The sequence below is a fragment of the Cyrtonyx montezumae genome, unplaced genomic scaffold, assembly GCF_038088225.1.
Source record: "Cyrtonyx montezumae isolate F1298 unplaced genomic scaffold, pur_monq_1.0 scaffold_3, whole genome shotgun sequence".
Classification (NCBI taxonomy): Eukaryota; Metazoa; Chordata; class Aves; order Galliformes; family Odontophoridae; genus Cyrtonyx; species Cyrtonyx montezumae.
This window is the reverse complement of record NW_027072034.1, coordinates 52014037-52031205: the sequence shown is the minus strand read 5'-3', so window position 1 is coordinate 52031205 and position 17169 is coordinate 52014037. Positions and strand designations below refer to the sequence as shown.

The window sequence follows — 17169 nt, the reverse complement described above, 5'->3', positions numbered from 1 at the left end:
AGAATATGAAGTTTGAATTCTATTTTCCCTAGATTTCTTCTCACTTTGTAAGGATGTATACTTATCCAAGAACTCCTGCACAGCTTCTGCACAACTGTTTGATACTTGTGAATGCTATGCATGCAATCAGTCTGACTTTAGACATAAAGGTAAATATTTTTATATGATCAATACTTATATAATTTTTTTAAATACATTTTTATTATTTTTACTTATGATAATAATATAATCAAATCAAGATTAGGTTTTACTGAATCAATTTCATTTCATAATGTGCTACTGTATAATGGAAATTAAAATATTTCTTCATATAAAAAAATTTAATTCCAAGGCTGTCCTCTTCTCTGGAGCTGTTGCAATCCCTTTGGCTTCCTTTTGTGGAGAGAACATCTGTCTCTCATTGTGCCCTGGCATTGACTTCTGCCTTGAATTTATCTCCCAAGCCTGTAAGAGTTACAGTTTCACTGATCTTTATAGATCTGTGTGCTCTTACTGAGACAAGGATTCTTATGTTCAAGACACTGATTATCTTGTTACAGCATGATTCGTCATGATCTGTAGCAGCAAAAGATAAAACTACTAAGTTCATCCATGATAATTCCTTACTTTTATTTTCACTTCTGTAATAGATGAAGGGTAAATTCTGACAAACTTCTAGGGAAAAAAAAAAAAAAGAAGCTTTTCCTGCACTAGAAGGCTTAAACATATAAACTGGTTTATTCTGAAATTTTCAGATTTGAAATGTGGAATGGCTTTCACCCATCTGTGACCATGAAAGAGCATCATATTTTCCCACTTCTATGTCAAGTGTAGGTTCATTCTTGTCAGTAAAAGAGAAATTGTGATGGGAATGCTGTTGTGATGACTTTATAGAAAACGAAGCAAAACTAGCGAGCTTTATTTATACTCCTTAGTGTTCTCTAGAATCTTTTTCCAATCAAAGAAGTTTTGTTACATAGGGCTAGAATGCACTAGGCTGGTGGATGTGAACATTGTTTCAAATGCTTCGTGTTACTGCACTTACAATGCATCCATTAAAAACTTGGCTTATACAGTCTCTTCTCCTGCTTCCTTCTCAGATATACTGAACATAACTTAAGTAGGACAGTGCTCTTGTAAGCTGCCTTTACAATTTTATACACCGATTTGAAGGGAGATCACACACGTGCTTGAAAGAGAAATCCATTGAGGATTTCTTAGTGGACAGAAGTCTTGTGTGGTTCAGCTAGTCTTGTACCAGGGCTGGGAAAATAGTGAAGTATATGTGTATTTACTGTCTAAGCATTGTCTTTTAAGCATCAGCTTGTAGCCACAACTGAAAAAGATGATCTAAGTGGTATTTTTTTGGCCTGCGTTATGAGCCAGTAGGCTGCACTTAGTCTTACTTCACGTAAAACTTTTTCTTTGGATGTTTGCTTTAAGCTAATGAGTGGTTTTACATCATGTTGGAAGAAAATGTCTCCACTGGAGTTTCAAATTTTTGCTCTTTATACCCTTTTTCCTCTCAGAATCAATCTGTCATAATGCAGCCTTTTGTAGCTGTCAGTGCTTTATCAGATGCTGGTTCATCAGTCACCAAGTGGAAGCAGAAAGTGGAGCTTGGACTGATGGATCTGTTTGCCTTCTTAGAGCTTCTGTCTTAAGAGTTACATCTCAGTTGCTTTTTTTATCTGGTCCAATTTTTTGTCAGTAAATGTCAGCTAATATTATATTGTAATTGTGTTAAAGGAGGAGTAAGACTCAGTAATTTCTAATTAAAAAAATACTCTTGCTGAAAGCTGATCTTGTTTCTCTGTATAAAGAATGAAATAGAGAAGAATTTAGAACAGTGAATGTAAAAATAAGCAATAATACTTAATCCAATAATTTCCAGCATCTGGGAAATTATGTCAATGGAAAGACCACTTTATATTTGCCCAATTTCTTAGACCTTTTACACCAGCAATTGCTCTGTTGGTAGAGGCAGATAAGGGGGATGCTCCTAGGGGTTCCATAAGTGTTCAGATTGTGTGGATTCTTCTTCATTGTCATTACAGCTGCTTTTGTGTTCTGATACTGAAGCATAAAGCTATGGGAGGAATTATCTATAAGAACAAGGACCTTTCTGCAAAACTCGAACATAGACTCATTCTGTCTTTTAGAATATTTACTTTTTCACACAGTCTTTTATTGCTTTTTGAGCTTTTAGTAACTAGAAAGTTGAGTTAGCTGGTTCTTAGAAGTGCTGAATTATATACTCTTAACATAAAACTTCCAATAAAAAGGAGAAAAAAACAACCCTAACTCAGACAGTTATACTGACAGTGGAAATTTCTATGCATCTCTTTTACTTTCTAAAAATAGTCCAGAGGTGGCAAAAAAGTTTTTTTCACCCTGTATGACTAATAGAAGTAATTTATATTTCCTAAACTCTCATAATTACTGTTTACGAAGCAGAGTAGCAGTAGTTATCCAAAAATTTCTGAGAACGAGAACGAAATATTTCATTTGTTTTCAAGGTTTCTGGTGGGAATTCACATAGGTATGTTTCTTCCCATTCTGTTGCTTAACTGTTCTGACTGTTCTAGGCTTATCTACCAATTTTCAGAACATCCTGATTTTTTGTTTTATGTCTTGAAGGCACATCTCAGAAATTGCAAAAAAAATTAACAGGTTTGTTTTTGAATTTTTGATTTTTATTTTATTTGTTGTTAATCTTCTCCTCACTACCTCAGCGGCTCTCATCTGGCAGATTTCAGTTAGAGTTGCCCTTATTCTAGTATGACTGCTTCATATCTATCTGTTTCCTGATTTCCAACCTCTCTTACAAGGCCTTCTTTATATAACTCTGATAGTGGGAATGCATAGTCTTTTTCAAAGTATTGCTGTATTAAATAATTCTCAGTTATGTAAGGAATCCAAATAAAGCGTCTCAAATGAGAAGGGGCACCTTTTAAAGGGTTTACATGCTAATTCAGTGATTTGATGCTTAAATCTGTTCCCAAGTGTCTGTATTTCTCCTTCAGACATGATATTTAATTTAGGAGAGAATTTAACCAGATTGTTAAAAGTTTATTTAGTTTATTATGGACAACTTTAATTATAACATTCTAGGATTGTGTGGAAGAAATATTAAAATAGTTAATTTAATTAGCTTGATTTAGGGATTTGTTTAAATCAGTGGCTAGATATTTTCAGCCTGTATTTTTGTGGGAAGTAACTTCCATTTTCTTTATTTGGTCAGACTTATAAAATGTTCATGTGCTGGTGGAAGAGTTTCTGCCTTTCAACAGTGAGACACTAAAGACACTGAGGACTAAGGCTTTGACCTGTTCTGCAGTTGCCACTTAAATTCATTTTTTCTAAATCAAATATTTAAGTTTCAGTGATCCTGTATACAGCAATTTCTCATCTGCAGTAAAAATAACTGTGTATTCTTTTGTTCCTTTGTTAGTTGGATTGTGTTCATACAGATTGCAAAATTGTACGTAGGAGTAGTTGGGATGGCATTTTACATAGTAAACTGAAAGATTTAAAAATCTTTTTTAAAATATGAAAATACATGTTTCAATTAAGGGGTTTTACTTTCCTTTTCTATTATGCTTCACTTAATAATAAAAGAAAAATGAAGTGCAGGGAAAAATAGGTAGTTTAATTTGTTGCATTTTCTTATTGCCAGGGCATGTCTGTGTCCTTCAAGAAATGGTATTTCTGTACATTGACAAGATTGTTATTCATCTCAGCCATGAGCCTAATTCAGTTACTAAAAGTTAGGTTGTAAATATTTCTATAGTAAGAATTATCTTAAACTTTGTTCTGCATCTTTGTATCTCTATAAACTGTCAGGCAAATTTTGACGATATGTGGTGGTTATTGTTTCTTTTATATTTTCAATACTAGGCCACTGATATATGTGATCCAAACCCAATCACGATGCTTATTCTGTGTGTCTTCCTATATGAAAATCTTCCTCACTACTTACCTAAGAGGACTATAGAATTTACAGGTGCTCTCCATGCAACTGTTGTTAAACAGGTACTGATACCACTGAATTAAGATTTGTAGAAGTATCAAGTTATAACGTGCTGTATGTTTAAAAATTATTATATTATGTGAATACTGCAACAAAGAAGGAATGAGTTTAATGTCATTTTGCTACTAAATGTTTAAGAGGAAAGTATTTTTTTTTTTCTTCAGGATTGGGATGCTGTTTTCTGTTGAAGTTTTACCCCTGAGCACAGAAAAATCTGCAAGTTTCACAATATTTTCTGAGAAAAAATATTTCTGATATAAAAGAATCATAGATTTACAGTTGGCATTGGCATACAGTGTACGTAGCAAAAAAAACGTACTCAGAAAAATTGAGGTTGGGCAGTCTGTGAGATGTCTGCACTCCTTAGGGATAAAAGTGATCTGCTTAGTAGTTTGCAATACTATCTTATTTTCTGATGTCCTTCATTCATATTTTGGAAGCTAGCTCCAGAAGTGTTTTTTATGTTTTAAAAATTGAATAAAATGTGCTGATTTAATTGTTATTCTTGTGATAGGTTTGTCTGAAAAACCCGAGCATGAAAACTTTGGCATACAACGCTACTTTTGTAGGAAGAGATGCTGATGATTTCTCATTGTCTGAAGGAAACACTGTAATCATTGCCCCTAAGTGAGTAATGAGTTTTTAGGGCTATAAGAGCTAGAAGAATCACAGAATGGGATTTAATTTTGGGAAAACATTAGACTAACATCTTGGGTAGGAGAAATACTGAAAATATGTGTCTGTGTTATCTTTTTTACTTACTCAATACATTATGTTCTTTCTATGCAATATCGCTTATGACTAGATATAGGAATGTCTTATGTTTAAATAATCCTTGTTTAAATGTTGAAGTTAAAAGGGTATAGTAGTGACTTTGAAGCCAGTTAAGAGTACATAAGTTTATACTGCAAGTCCATTGAAGATACTCCTTTGCAGATGAAACGGAATGAATGTTGTAAAATGGAAGACAAAGGTCAGCATTTGAATGAAAATAAGCCACAAAGAAGAAAAACTTGTCAATTGTATTGTCAAATTCAAAACTCAACACAAATACAGTGTTTTTTTAAGGTTGATCAACTTTTTAAGATTAAACAGGTCTACTATTATAAATATATGCAGGAGGAAAAGTGAGTAATGCTATGTTATTGGTGAGCTGTGAGTCTGATTTACATCATAGAATCATAATCACCATTAGGCTTGGGTTGGAAGGCACCCCAAGGATCATCAAGTTACAACTCTCCTGCCACAGGCAGGGCCACCAACCTCCAGAAAAGTTTCAGTTTTCTTAGCACATTCTTCAAATAAGAATTAACAGAAAAATGTAATCTTAGAAAATATCACGCCTTTCTCTGAAAGGTCTATACTGTGGCTGTTTTACACTTCACCTTGCATGTTGAAGGCTTAAAGGTCTGTGATTCTCCTGATTTTTAAGATACTACTGTTGTATTTGTCAGCATCCAATTCTCAAATTCCAGGGCAGTTTTCAGTAAGAATTTTATTTTTCTTTGTGTTCATCATATGACAGTTAGAAGACCCCCTGGAAGGTTTCTTTGATAGTAATTGTAATCCAGGGACAAATTATGTCACTACTGCCATCAAATTATAACACTTATGCCCTCATTGCAATTGTTCAACTTACTTGGAAGGATGTATGCACTGAGTTCACTTGAAAAAGCAACTCTTCTTACTACATTTGTAAAATAAATGTAAATTAACACGATGTCAAAAAACACATGGCATGCTGATTGCTTTTAAAAGTCCTTCACCTCACCACTTAGCTGTGATTGTGTACTCACAGTGTGTAAAAGGCATATTTCACACACCGACAGTAGCTGTTTGCATCTGCTTTAGAGTTCCCAGTTTACAGAAGACCGATAAATGACATAGAATTGTACTGCACCTCTGTATTTTAATTCTTTTTTTTTTCTTCCTAAGCCACACATACACTATTAATCATTTAACAGAGAAGGCTGATCTGGGGTGAGGAGAGGTTTCGTTTAGACATTAGTATTTGTTATCTCTTCCAGAAAAGCAACTAACAAATCTGTACATTATAAATATAACATTTTCCTATCTAATATTTTAATTAGTTCCTTTGAAGAATTGTTTGTGTATTATCAGCTTGTACAATTTAAAAAATCACAAGATTTTTCTTATTGACTTTCTACCATCTCTTTCAGGGCTTATTATTTAAAAAAATAATTGAACTGTATAGAATAGTTATGGCATTACAATGAAAGTATAAACCAGTCAGCAGACATTCGGCTATGTATTTTGTGATTTTCTACTAATAACTTTAAAAATGTGTCAGTTCTTCCGTTTAGAGGAAGCACTCTCTATGCTCTTATCATATATGTAGAAAGGCAGAATATTGTTACAACTTAGTGGTTTTTTTTGCTTTTATAAATGCCATCTTAAAATCTTAGTTACTATTGAGTGATTTTTAGAGCTTAAAAATGTGACCTTTAGCTACTGAAATTTTGTTGGTGGTCTTGTTTAATTGCAGGACTAATGCAAATCATGTTATTTTTACCTCTTTCCTGTCAGAAACTTGATCTGTTGTTTACACGAGCGAATTTAGTTTTTTTTTTTTTCCACGTGTTTGCTATTCAGCTAATTGTTTTGAAGGTTCTTTTACTCAATTATTTCAATCTTGGGGATCTTATTAAAAACTTCCAGATCTGCCTCACAATTTACACAACAGGATATTTAGCTTTTTAACATACAAAATTGAATTCAAATTGGGGAGCATAAAGTAGATCAGTTGTTAGCTTAGGGCAATAATATAATATGAAGAAAGTTTTTCTGGTGGCATATAGTAAGAAAAATAAAGTTACGTACTGAGGACATAAAAAGCAATAAGGACTTATATTGTTCTTTTTTTGTCTATATAGTTATTTTATTGGAATGTTTTAAAGTGCTCTTGGACAGATTGAATTACAGTGAAGTGTTTCTGCAGAAACAAGTGCCACCTTTACTTTTAAAGACTCTAAAATAAGCTTCTGAAATAATAATTCTGAGTAACTATTGAGTTACATTTTTTTTGCCAAATTATTAAAAGAATTATTGTTGTTATTTTGCCTAGGAGACAAATAACTGTAAATGTGGAATTCACTAGTCGTTTTCTGCATCCTGCTGAAGCAATGTTGCTACTGATCTCAAAGAGAGTGGGTGGAATAGGAGGTGCCACACTTACATTCTCCCTGAAATTTCAAGTCAACCATATTGAACCTGCTGTAAGTCTATCTGTGAAATTATTATTGTCACAAAATATGTTATTCAGATGTATGTTGTAGCAATCAAAAGTGATCTGAGGCAAGAATCAAATGGTGAGTAGTCATCAGCATTAGCCTTTGATCTATAAATGCTCAGCTTTCCAATTTTAGTTTATGTATATGCAGGGAAAGGCCTAGATGAATATCTGAGGTATGTAAGGATGTAAATCTCATAGAAATCCCAAATGAATTAAAAATTTTTGCACTGATTGTTCTGAAAATAAATCTGGATCTCGCTCAGTATGTGAATGTTTTTGGAAATTCAATTGCAAAGATGGTAATATGCCTTTTCAGCCTAATGATTTCACTTGTCAGATGAAAATTAATAGCAAACTTGTCTTAGATGCTGCCAAATTTATTTGGGCTACTTAGTTTAATCTTTAAATTTAAGATGCATTCTAGAAATAGAGTAGGGATAGTCATCGTTTCCAGCATTTGTTATCAAGTGTTCTTTTAGCAGATCTGGATAAATCTTTTCTGAAATAGATGGAGTTTATATGATTCTCCGTTCTTACATGACACTTTTTATACCATAGCAATAGACATTGATGTTAGAGGTGATTGTTGGGGCAGGAATAAAGAACATGAAAAGCAGGTAACTTGAACTTGTTCCTGTGCTGTCATTTTAAAGAGTATTTAAGAGGTGGGCAAGTTTAACATGTTTAAAAAGGAATAAGCTTTAACTCTATTGGCAGCAAAGTATTTAATTTGTGTGAATTATGTAGTCATCAGTGCTTAAATTCTTCTTTGTAATATTCTCCTTGTAATACTTCCAATGGATGTGGCTTTCCAATTTTTTCATGTTTACATAAATTTTCGTTCTCTTATAGGACACATTAAAATGCAAATCTCCATGTTATGAATTGAAGAAAGTTGTCCTAAACGTTACTAATCCCTTCAGAACTGATGGCATATTCAGGTATACTGAGTTTTAAAGACAAATCTATAATGTTCATGCAGTTTTAGCAACTCTACCATATTTTTCATTTTCCATTTAAAAATGTAAAATCTTGAGGTTAAATTATAGGGATTTACATTACTAGAATTGTTACAAGCACTGTGCAGTGGAAGCTATCATGATGAATAAGCCTTAATTGTAATCTGTCTCAGTTTAAGCGATAAAGTTAGAGCTTTAATCAAATGGAGTTCATGAACTTTGCTCGTATTTTTATGTTTGGCTGAGATCCAGCAGAATTCTATAGAGAAGCAAGCCATGTAAATTAATATTTGGTTGTTTTTCCCCATTCTTCTTTATCCTGCTGTTTAAATAATTAAGTATGCAAAAGAAAGAACATACTTTTGCCTTGAGGCTTGCATCTCTTATCAGTTAATCTAATTTTTCATTTGCATTAATCATGGATGTAACAACTGTAGAATTAAGTTTTTGGTAATACAAAAGGAGTAGAATTCTGTGCCTCTTTAAAAATCTCAGTTTATGTAATTTGAATCCATGTTTTCTCTTTAATCTTTAAAGTTAAGCATTAGTTCTTACAATTCATTTACTTACAAAAGCCATTTTCCATAGCTTTCAAACTTGTTTTATTGATTTATTCACTGTGTTCCATAGACTGCAAATAAAATTTTTCTTCCATCCACAGTTGATACAGTATAGAGATCTGTAAGAGAATTGTTTTCACTGCTCCAGGGGTGCACCAATACTCCCATGTGCCATAAGTTTCCTATGGGTAAATTGTATAGAATCATAGAATCATTAAGGTTGGAAAATACCTCCAAGATCATCCAGTCCAACTGCCCACCTGTCACCAATATTTCTCTACTAAATTGAGCCCTTTAGTACAACATTTAAATGTTTCTTGAACATCTCCAGGGACAATGATTCAACCACCTCCCAGGGCAGCCCGCTTCTGTGCCTGCCTACTGTTTCAAAGCAGAAAATTTTGATGTCCGACCTGATTCTCTCCTGATGCATCTTGAGCATCTTCCCTCTCATTCTGTTGCTGGTTATGCAGAAGAGGCCAACCCCCACCTCTCTACAGCTTCTTTTCAGGTGGTTATAGAAAGTGATAAGGTCTCCCCTGAGCCTTCTCTTCTTCCGAGGGAACAATTCCAGTATTCCTCTGTCACTCCCCATAAGACTTGTGCTCCATACCCCTCACAGCTTTGTTTCCCTTCTTTGGACACATTCCTGAGCATCAATATCTTTCTTGTGATTGGGAAACCAGAACTGAACACAGCACTCAAGCTGTTCCCTCACCAGAGCTGAATAAAGGGAGATGATTGTTTCCTTACTTCTGCTGACAACACTATTTCTGATTCAAGCCAGGATGTCATTGACCTTCTTGGCCACCTGGGTACACTGCTGGCTCATATTTAACCAAGCATCAACCAAAGGCCCCGTATCTGTTTCTTCCATGCAGTCTTCCATCCACTCTGCTGTGAGCCAGTAGTGTTGCCTGGGGTTGTCGTGGCCAAATTGCAGGACCCAGCACTTGGTCTTGTTGAACCTAATCCTGTTGGCCTTCATCAGTGATCCAGCCTGTCCGGATCCCTCTTTTTAGGGCCTTGCTACGCCCAGGCAGATCGACACTTTCTCCCGACTTGATGTCATCTTCAAACTTCCTGAAGTGCACTCAGTCTCTTCATCCAGGTCATCAATGAAGATACTGAGCAGGACATGCCGCACTACTGACTCATGTGGAATACCACTTGTGACTAGTCTCCAGCTGGATTTAACTCCATTCACCACCACTCTCTGGGCATGACCCTCCAGAGCCAGTTCTTTACTCAGCAAACAGTGCACCTGTCCAAGCCATGAGCTGCCAGCTTCCCCAGGAGACTACCATGGAAGACAGAGTCAAAGGCTTTGCTGAAGTCTAAGTAGACTACATCAACAGCCTTTTCCTCACCCAGCAGACAGGGCACTTGGTCGTAATGAAGACCAAGTTGATCAAGCAGGACCCACCTTTCAGGTACTCATGCTGATTGTACCTGATCTCCTTGTTGTCCCACACATGCTGTGTGATCTCCCTCAAGATGATCTGCTCCATAACCTTTTCTGGCACTGAGGTGTAGCTGATGGGCCTGCAGTTCTTTCTTATGACCATTCTTGTAGATGGGAGTCATATTGGCAACCCTTCATTCCTCTGTAACCTCTCTGACTAAGCAGGAACACTGATAGAAGGTGGAAAGGAACTTGGCAATCACTTCCGCCAACTCCCTCAGCACTCTTGGGTGAATCCCATCCGTCCACATGGACTTGTGACAGTTCAGGTGGAGGAGTAGGTCTCTGTTTCCAACTGAATTGTAGTGGGTTTATTCTGCTTTCCATCTCAGACTTCCAGATCGGGGGAGGTAGAGTATCCTGAGCATAATGGTCTGACTTTTAAAGACAGATGTAAAGGAGGCATGGGAACCTCAGTCTTTACCTTGTTTTCAGTGGTCACATTTCCTGCCACATCCGGTAAAGGTTAGAGTTAGCCCTGCTCTTACTGCTAGTATATTTGTAAAAATGTATTTTGCCTCATCTTACCCCAGTGTCAAAGTTGGGTTCATGCTGGGTTTTTGTCTTTCTAATTTTCTCCTTGCATATCCTAACAAATTATTTGTATTCTCCCCAAATTGTCCCTCCCTTCTTCCACAGGTGGCAGATTCTCTTTTTATCCTGGAACCTCAGGAATCCTGGAACCTTTGCTGTTTATCCATGTCCTTCTTCCTTGCTGGCTTATCTTTCTGCAAAGAATGTATTTGTTTATTTTGTCTTTTTTCTCAGTCACTGTGGTGGTTATTAAGACTTTCTATAATCTGTTCTATGATTTGGATAGCTCTCGGAATAAAGTGATTAAGTCGTTTAATTTTATGTATATATAACTGAACATACGTGGCAACTACTTGAAGTATTTATGAATTCAGGCCACAGTTTAACTAGTAATCTACAATTAAAAGTTTCTTTGAATACTTTTTCCAGTCTATTGTTCCATGAAGGGTAGTGTTGCTTATATGCAAATAACAGTAGGAAATATACTTGTGATATCAAGGAAGCAGCTCTTCTACCAAAAAAAAAAAAAGGGTGAAAAATCTTAAAACTAGATGTATGATGTAGTATTATCTAAGAAAAGGACAAATTAAAACATCAGCCTCTTTGATTTTGTATCAAATATATAGCAAGTATCAGATACTTCCAAAAGCTATGGATTAGGCATCCTGATCATTCATTGCCTAGAATTCTTCTGTTTATGTATTACCTGTTCCAACAGCTAAATAATGTTTCCCATTTTCACAGTTCGTAGTATTTAGTACTTATGAGTACTTAGATATTTTAAATAAACTGAATGCTTCTACTTTTTATAGAAAAATTATCTGAATATTTTTAAAACCATATATTACATTTGTTTATGATGCAGTTAATTTTCTACCCAAGAATAGAAAGCATTTCTGTAATACAAAATACTGGCGTAACCAGTCATCAGTATCATTATTGTTTTTAATGGCAGATTAAACACTTGAGCAAGAATATCAACAAATGTTGATTTAAACTATTCTAACTTTGTTGTAGAGTTTGAATTCACTTCCACAGCTAGTGCTGTGCTAGATGCTAGTGACTTCTTTGTTTTTACTATGTACTCTGATTTTCCTTCTGTTCTTAATGTCCTTCGAGTGCAGAGAAAATGAAGACTGGCTGCAGATAAGTCAGTTCTATTGCTGGTGCCATGTAACAGAAGTTCTATAATGTTAGCAGAACTTAATTCTTCGATAATGACCAGCAGTAGATCAATGGATTATCCATTATCTAGAATGGATATAATGCATGCATAACATAATCTACACAAAAGAAAATAAACTCAGAATCATTGAGAAGAAATGAAAGTAATGCATTTCTTGGTTGTTAATTAGGGAATCGAGAATTTACTGTATCTTAAAAGATTTACACATAAAATATCAAAATGGAATTAATTTAAGCATTTTCTTAAAATCTAAATGAAATTAGTCACTCCGTTTGAAATAGAATATAGCATGAATTACATTTATATTATTATTTCCAACTTAAAATATCAGTATTTCTTGTCTTGAAATGCACATTATTTTATTTTTATTCTTCATGTTTTATTTTAAAAAGTTTTTTGAAAGGAAATTGATCTCCATGTCATAGCATGACATGTCCTGTAGAGTGTTCTTTTGACAGCAGATCAATCTATAGTATTGATTAAGTAGCAATTTAAAATAGTTTTCAGAAATCTTGAATAAGTGCCTCGGGTTTTATATGCTTACGAAACTTTTAAAATCTTCATTATTAAATTGTGCAAAATATTTTAAGTTATTAAATAAAGAAAAATTGATCAAATTACTATATTTTTAATAGCATTTTAAAAGTACCCAGGAAAAAACCTCCAAATAACCAATAGGATTATTTACCAAGCATTAGAAAGTTAGAATAAACTAGATTTTGTTCCTCAACTTGCTAGTAAAACGTAGTATTTATTATTCCAGGGTCATTTTGCTGGAATCCACAAGTTATTTCAATCAGCCAGAACAAGTACATCAAGCCAGGCAACTAAAGCAAGAGCAAATGTTCAGGTAAGTTTTATAAGTTCATAAGTTCATAAGTTCATAAGGTTGGAAAGGACCTATAAGATCATCTAGTCCAACCATCCTCCTATTACTATCTCTACCCAACTACTAATCTAACCCAACTACCCAACTATCATTTTAAATGATAATTGCTAATTATAATGTACGACAAGGAGTAATGGGCTAAAATTTGAACAGAGGAAGTTCCATACTAACATGTGGAAGGACTTCACGGTAAGAGTGATGGAGCACTGGAGCAGGCTGTCCAGAACAGTTGTGGAGTCACCTTCCACAGAGATATTCAAGACCTGTCTGGATGCCTACCTCTGCGATCTATTGTAGGGTACCTGCTTTAGCACAGAGGTTGGACTCGATGATCTCTTCAGGCCCCTTCCAACTCCTGTGATTCTGAGTTCTGTAATTCTGTAATATATGGAGTTGTGCAGTTTTATTAGTATTACATATTTGTGTATATTTGTGTGCATACCAGTTGTAAAGAATTATAGGGTAAGACAAGGAAACCATAGTGAAACCATGAAGTATTTTAAAAACAGTTTAGAGATAATCACGCAGTATTTTAAAAAACAATTTAGAGATAATTATGCAATATTTTAAAAAACAATTTAGATACAATTTACTGAAACAGCTGAGAAAGAAATTTGATATAAAAGGTAAATATGATTTTGATATGCTTTCTAGAAGAAGTGTTATGCAGAGTAGAATAAAAAGGTGAAATACTGATGCTGGGATGTGGACTTAGGTGGCTGAAATACTGAAAAAAATTGTCAGCAAGTTTGACTACTTCACCGAAACCTTAGAAGAAGGAATAGTTCTGAATCCTGGAATAAAGTCTGTAGATTTATTTGAAGGTGCAACTGCCTATTATATATGGGCAGTCTAAGGAATTCAACCTGTGCTGAAATCTAAAATATTGCAGGTTCTGTAGGCCCCTGGAGCTTCAAATGAGAATGTGAGGGATATTAGTACAGTAAATTAATATAATTTTGTGTCTAGACATTATTCTTTTAACAGACCAGAGGCAGATTTTTTAACATAGGGAATCTGAATGGAGAGTTCAAACGAAGTACAATAAATGTAATGAAATCCCAAAAAACGAAAAACAGAGATTAACAGAGAGACAAGGAGATATCTATCATAAAGATGGAACAGTGCTTAAATAGATGTATAATCCAAAGTAATTTGTGTCTTTACTATCTCTTATTGTTAGACAGTGAGATAAATATCAAGAAGTTCAGATAACAGGCAGAAATCTTTAGGGGCATTGAACAGGAGAGCTGTAGATCAGAATCATTAGTAGTCAAGGTAAAAAGAAAAAGAAGCAATCCAAAGCAGGTTTGGCACTCTTTTCACAGCACTCTCTGGCAATCCTAGAGAAAGAATGATCACAAATATCTAATACAATTTTTGGAACATGACAGACATTACAAATTGCATTGTTTTCATAACTAGCAACTTAATATCTCTATTTTACAGCCACGGACTGAAAGTTTTAATTCCAAGTTGTTTATAAAAAAAAATCATAAGCATAGCTTGTATCTGAGCCAGGGTGTCATTAGTAGTTGCAGTCAAAACCTATTTGGCCAAATGTGGCTTTGCAATAAGGATGGTGGTTTTTCTTTCATCCAATTGACTTTATCTTTTAAGTATATTCTGATAAATGTGACTGGACTTTTTTCAAGTTACACATTTTTCTGTGCTTTTTGAAGTCCTCAACACTTCAGTAGTTGTCCTTGGCCTACATCTGTATCCCAGTATGGTCTGCTCCCTATGGGAGAAGAAGAATCAGATGAAGAGATGCGTGCTACATGGTTCAGGAATTTAAATACGAAATATGCATAATTAATTCTCAAGCACACTGGTATTTTGACTGATGTACACTGAAAAAAAAAAGAAAAAATTATGGAATGACACTAAGAGTTCAAGGTTACATTTATTAGCTAACTTTTCTGTCTCAGATTCTCTTCTGTAAAACTAGGAAGTGGTAAATGTAGACTAATGCTTCCTAAGAATGGCTCATGACTGTAGAAACTGATTACAAAAGCATCTGTTAAGATAGGTAAATATTGGTACAGGAAGAGGATTCCCAAAACAAAAGAAGGAAGAAACAGTTGATGAATTTCAAGTCCTACTCTGCAGAATATCATATATAGCTTCTTAATATTGTTGACTTTTTTTTTTTTTTTTTTTTTAGCTAGGGATAATACTAAAAATTTCACCTATTTCAAATGTTCTGATTTTTTTTCCTCCTACTTTTTGTTGTAAGCAGTTTCATGTGCTATGGGAAGAATTACACTGAACAGAGTACGTGTATTTCTTACTGATTGGATAAACAAACCTGAAGATCTGGAAGGGTGTATTGTTTCGTGTGTAATAGAGATTATGAGATATTTCTGTTGTTTAAGAAAATACAGTTTACAAATACACTATTATTGTGTATTAATCACAATTTTGATTAACATTTGATATTAAGAAACTGATCTGTAGTAATGTAAGTCACGCTGCTTCTTATGGGCAGTTCCTGTTTTACTTCCTTTCCTAGAATTCTGAGACCACAAATTGTACCACATAGTGTAGAAAACTGGTGAATATCTTACACATGAGTAGTCTGTTCAAATGTTACAGTATTTTCATTGCATTATTTAGCTGTTCCTTATATCCTTTCTCACCTTAACAAAAAAAAAAAAAAATTCTTATATCTTCTAGAGCTTATTGAAATCTCTGCTGTGTGAGCTTGAGATTTCCCCGTGGTGCCTGACACTTCTTAGTTTTCTTTTCATGTCAGTGAACAACAACAACAAAAAAAGACCATCTAGTAAATTCTGCTCCAAACCCAATTGCAGAAAGCAAAGCAATATTCCTTGTGCAAGAATCTGTTGAATGTAAAGCAGTTATTAGCTTGTCTGAGCCTTGGGCTGTAAAGGACACACCATTGCACAGGTCTAGCTGTGACTAATTGATGAATGTGGCCTGTCTACAGAAGTGATTTTTGATTCTGATTTTTGGTATACATACTAACATGACAAGCCCAGTCTTTTTGTGGCACTACATGGAAAGAGGTAACTGGCAACTCAGAGGTGATGGCTGCTAAACATTTTCTTTCTGGTGCCCAAGTTTGTAAGTAATTTGTAGAACAAATATGAACCAACTAAACCTGGAAATATTCACAGCTGCCGTTTTCTCTCTCTCAACTGGGTCTTATTATCAAGCAGTTGAAAGGTAGCCTCCTTAACCAAAAGTCACTGTAATGTATTTAAGGTTGTGATATTTTTTTAGCACAGCAAGATGAACACTTCAAGAGAGACCCAGTAGCTACCGAATGCTATACATTATAATTATTTACTGTAAGCTGGCTCATCAAATTTTACTGCTAGAGGAGAATAACTTTTATGTATGGATAATATTAAACCCAAGGCTAGAGCTGAAAAATCTACTTGGAGTATTTTTTTTTAACATACATTTTTTTTTCAGCATCTATGGGCTCTTGCCTGCATTTATTTTAAATTAAGCAAAACTGTCTTTCCATAAATGTAGTGGCAGGTGTTAACTCCTGTCAACACTTGTAGGAATTATTTGTGAGGAAGAACAGGAAAAATATAAAATGATACCAAGGAAATAAGATATTAATAATATAAAAAAAATAAGATAATAAGAAGCACAATCTTATTTGGAAGGATGTGAATAAGCAAAGGTTTTGTTGTAAGATTTTTTCCCAAGCATATCTGTTCTTTTCAAGTTCACTTGGAAAACAGTATTATCATGAACAGAGTAGGGTACTTAGATTAAAATTTATCCTCTTAATTCCTTTCTCAGGCAAATCTTTGATTACATGAGGTTACATGTGAGTGATTAATTGCACTATTACTGTATATAGACCATTCTCTGTGACCTTGGTGTAGAAGAGGTTGGGAGAAACAAGCTTGGCTGTCCTCAGGCATTCTCATTCTCCTTCAGGGCTATAGCCTTGTGGAAAAGAACCTTGCAAGCAAACTAAATTAGCTGAAGAAAGAAGGTAGTGATTTATTACTCCTTACTTTTTTTTCCAAGAAAAATGCAAAATTTCAACAGCCTATACTGCATTTTTTTCGTAAGCAATTGTGCCCCATTTCCTCTAGGAGAAAAGGATATCTTATAAGTGTTAAATGGTTTGTGTGCTACTGATTCAGCCTGGAGACTGATCGCTGTGAGATCATTTAAGTATCTTAGAGACTGTACCAAAATGTATGTGTTTTGAAACAGTATAGTATGTCTTGGAGAACAGAGGTATTTATTTCAAATATTTATATCAGAAAAATTGCGTTTAGTCATTAACTTTTCTACTTTTTCCTGTTAAGTTAT

The 17169-nt window shown here is 34.5% G+C and overlaps 1 protein-coding gene across 1 annotated transcript in view; it reads left to right on the top strand.

Annotated features, from left to right (window-relative positions):
* CFAP47 (cilia and flagella associated protein 47) overlaps positions 1-17169 on the top strand; it is a 225927-nt gene that overhangs the window by 75672 nt on the left and 133086 nt on the right. The window contains exons 36-41 of the mRNA XM_065741564.1: positions 33-149; positions 3880-4014; positions 4527-4639; positions 7098-7248; positions 8118-8206; positions 12733-12819. Coding sequence (XP_065597636.1) covers positions 33-149; positions 3880-4014; positions 4527-4639; positions 7098-7248; positions 8118-8206; positions 12733-12819 — 692 coding nt within the window. The remainder of the gene's footprint in view (positions 1-32; positions 150-3879; positions 4015-4526; positions 4640-7097; positions 7249-8117; positions 8207-12732; positions 12820-17169) is intronic.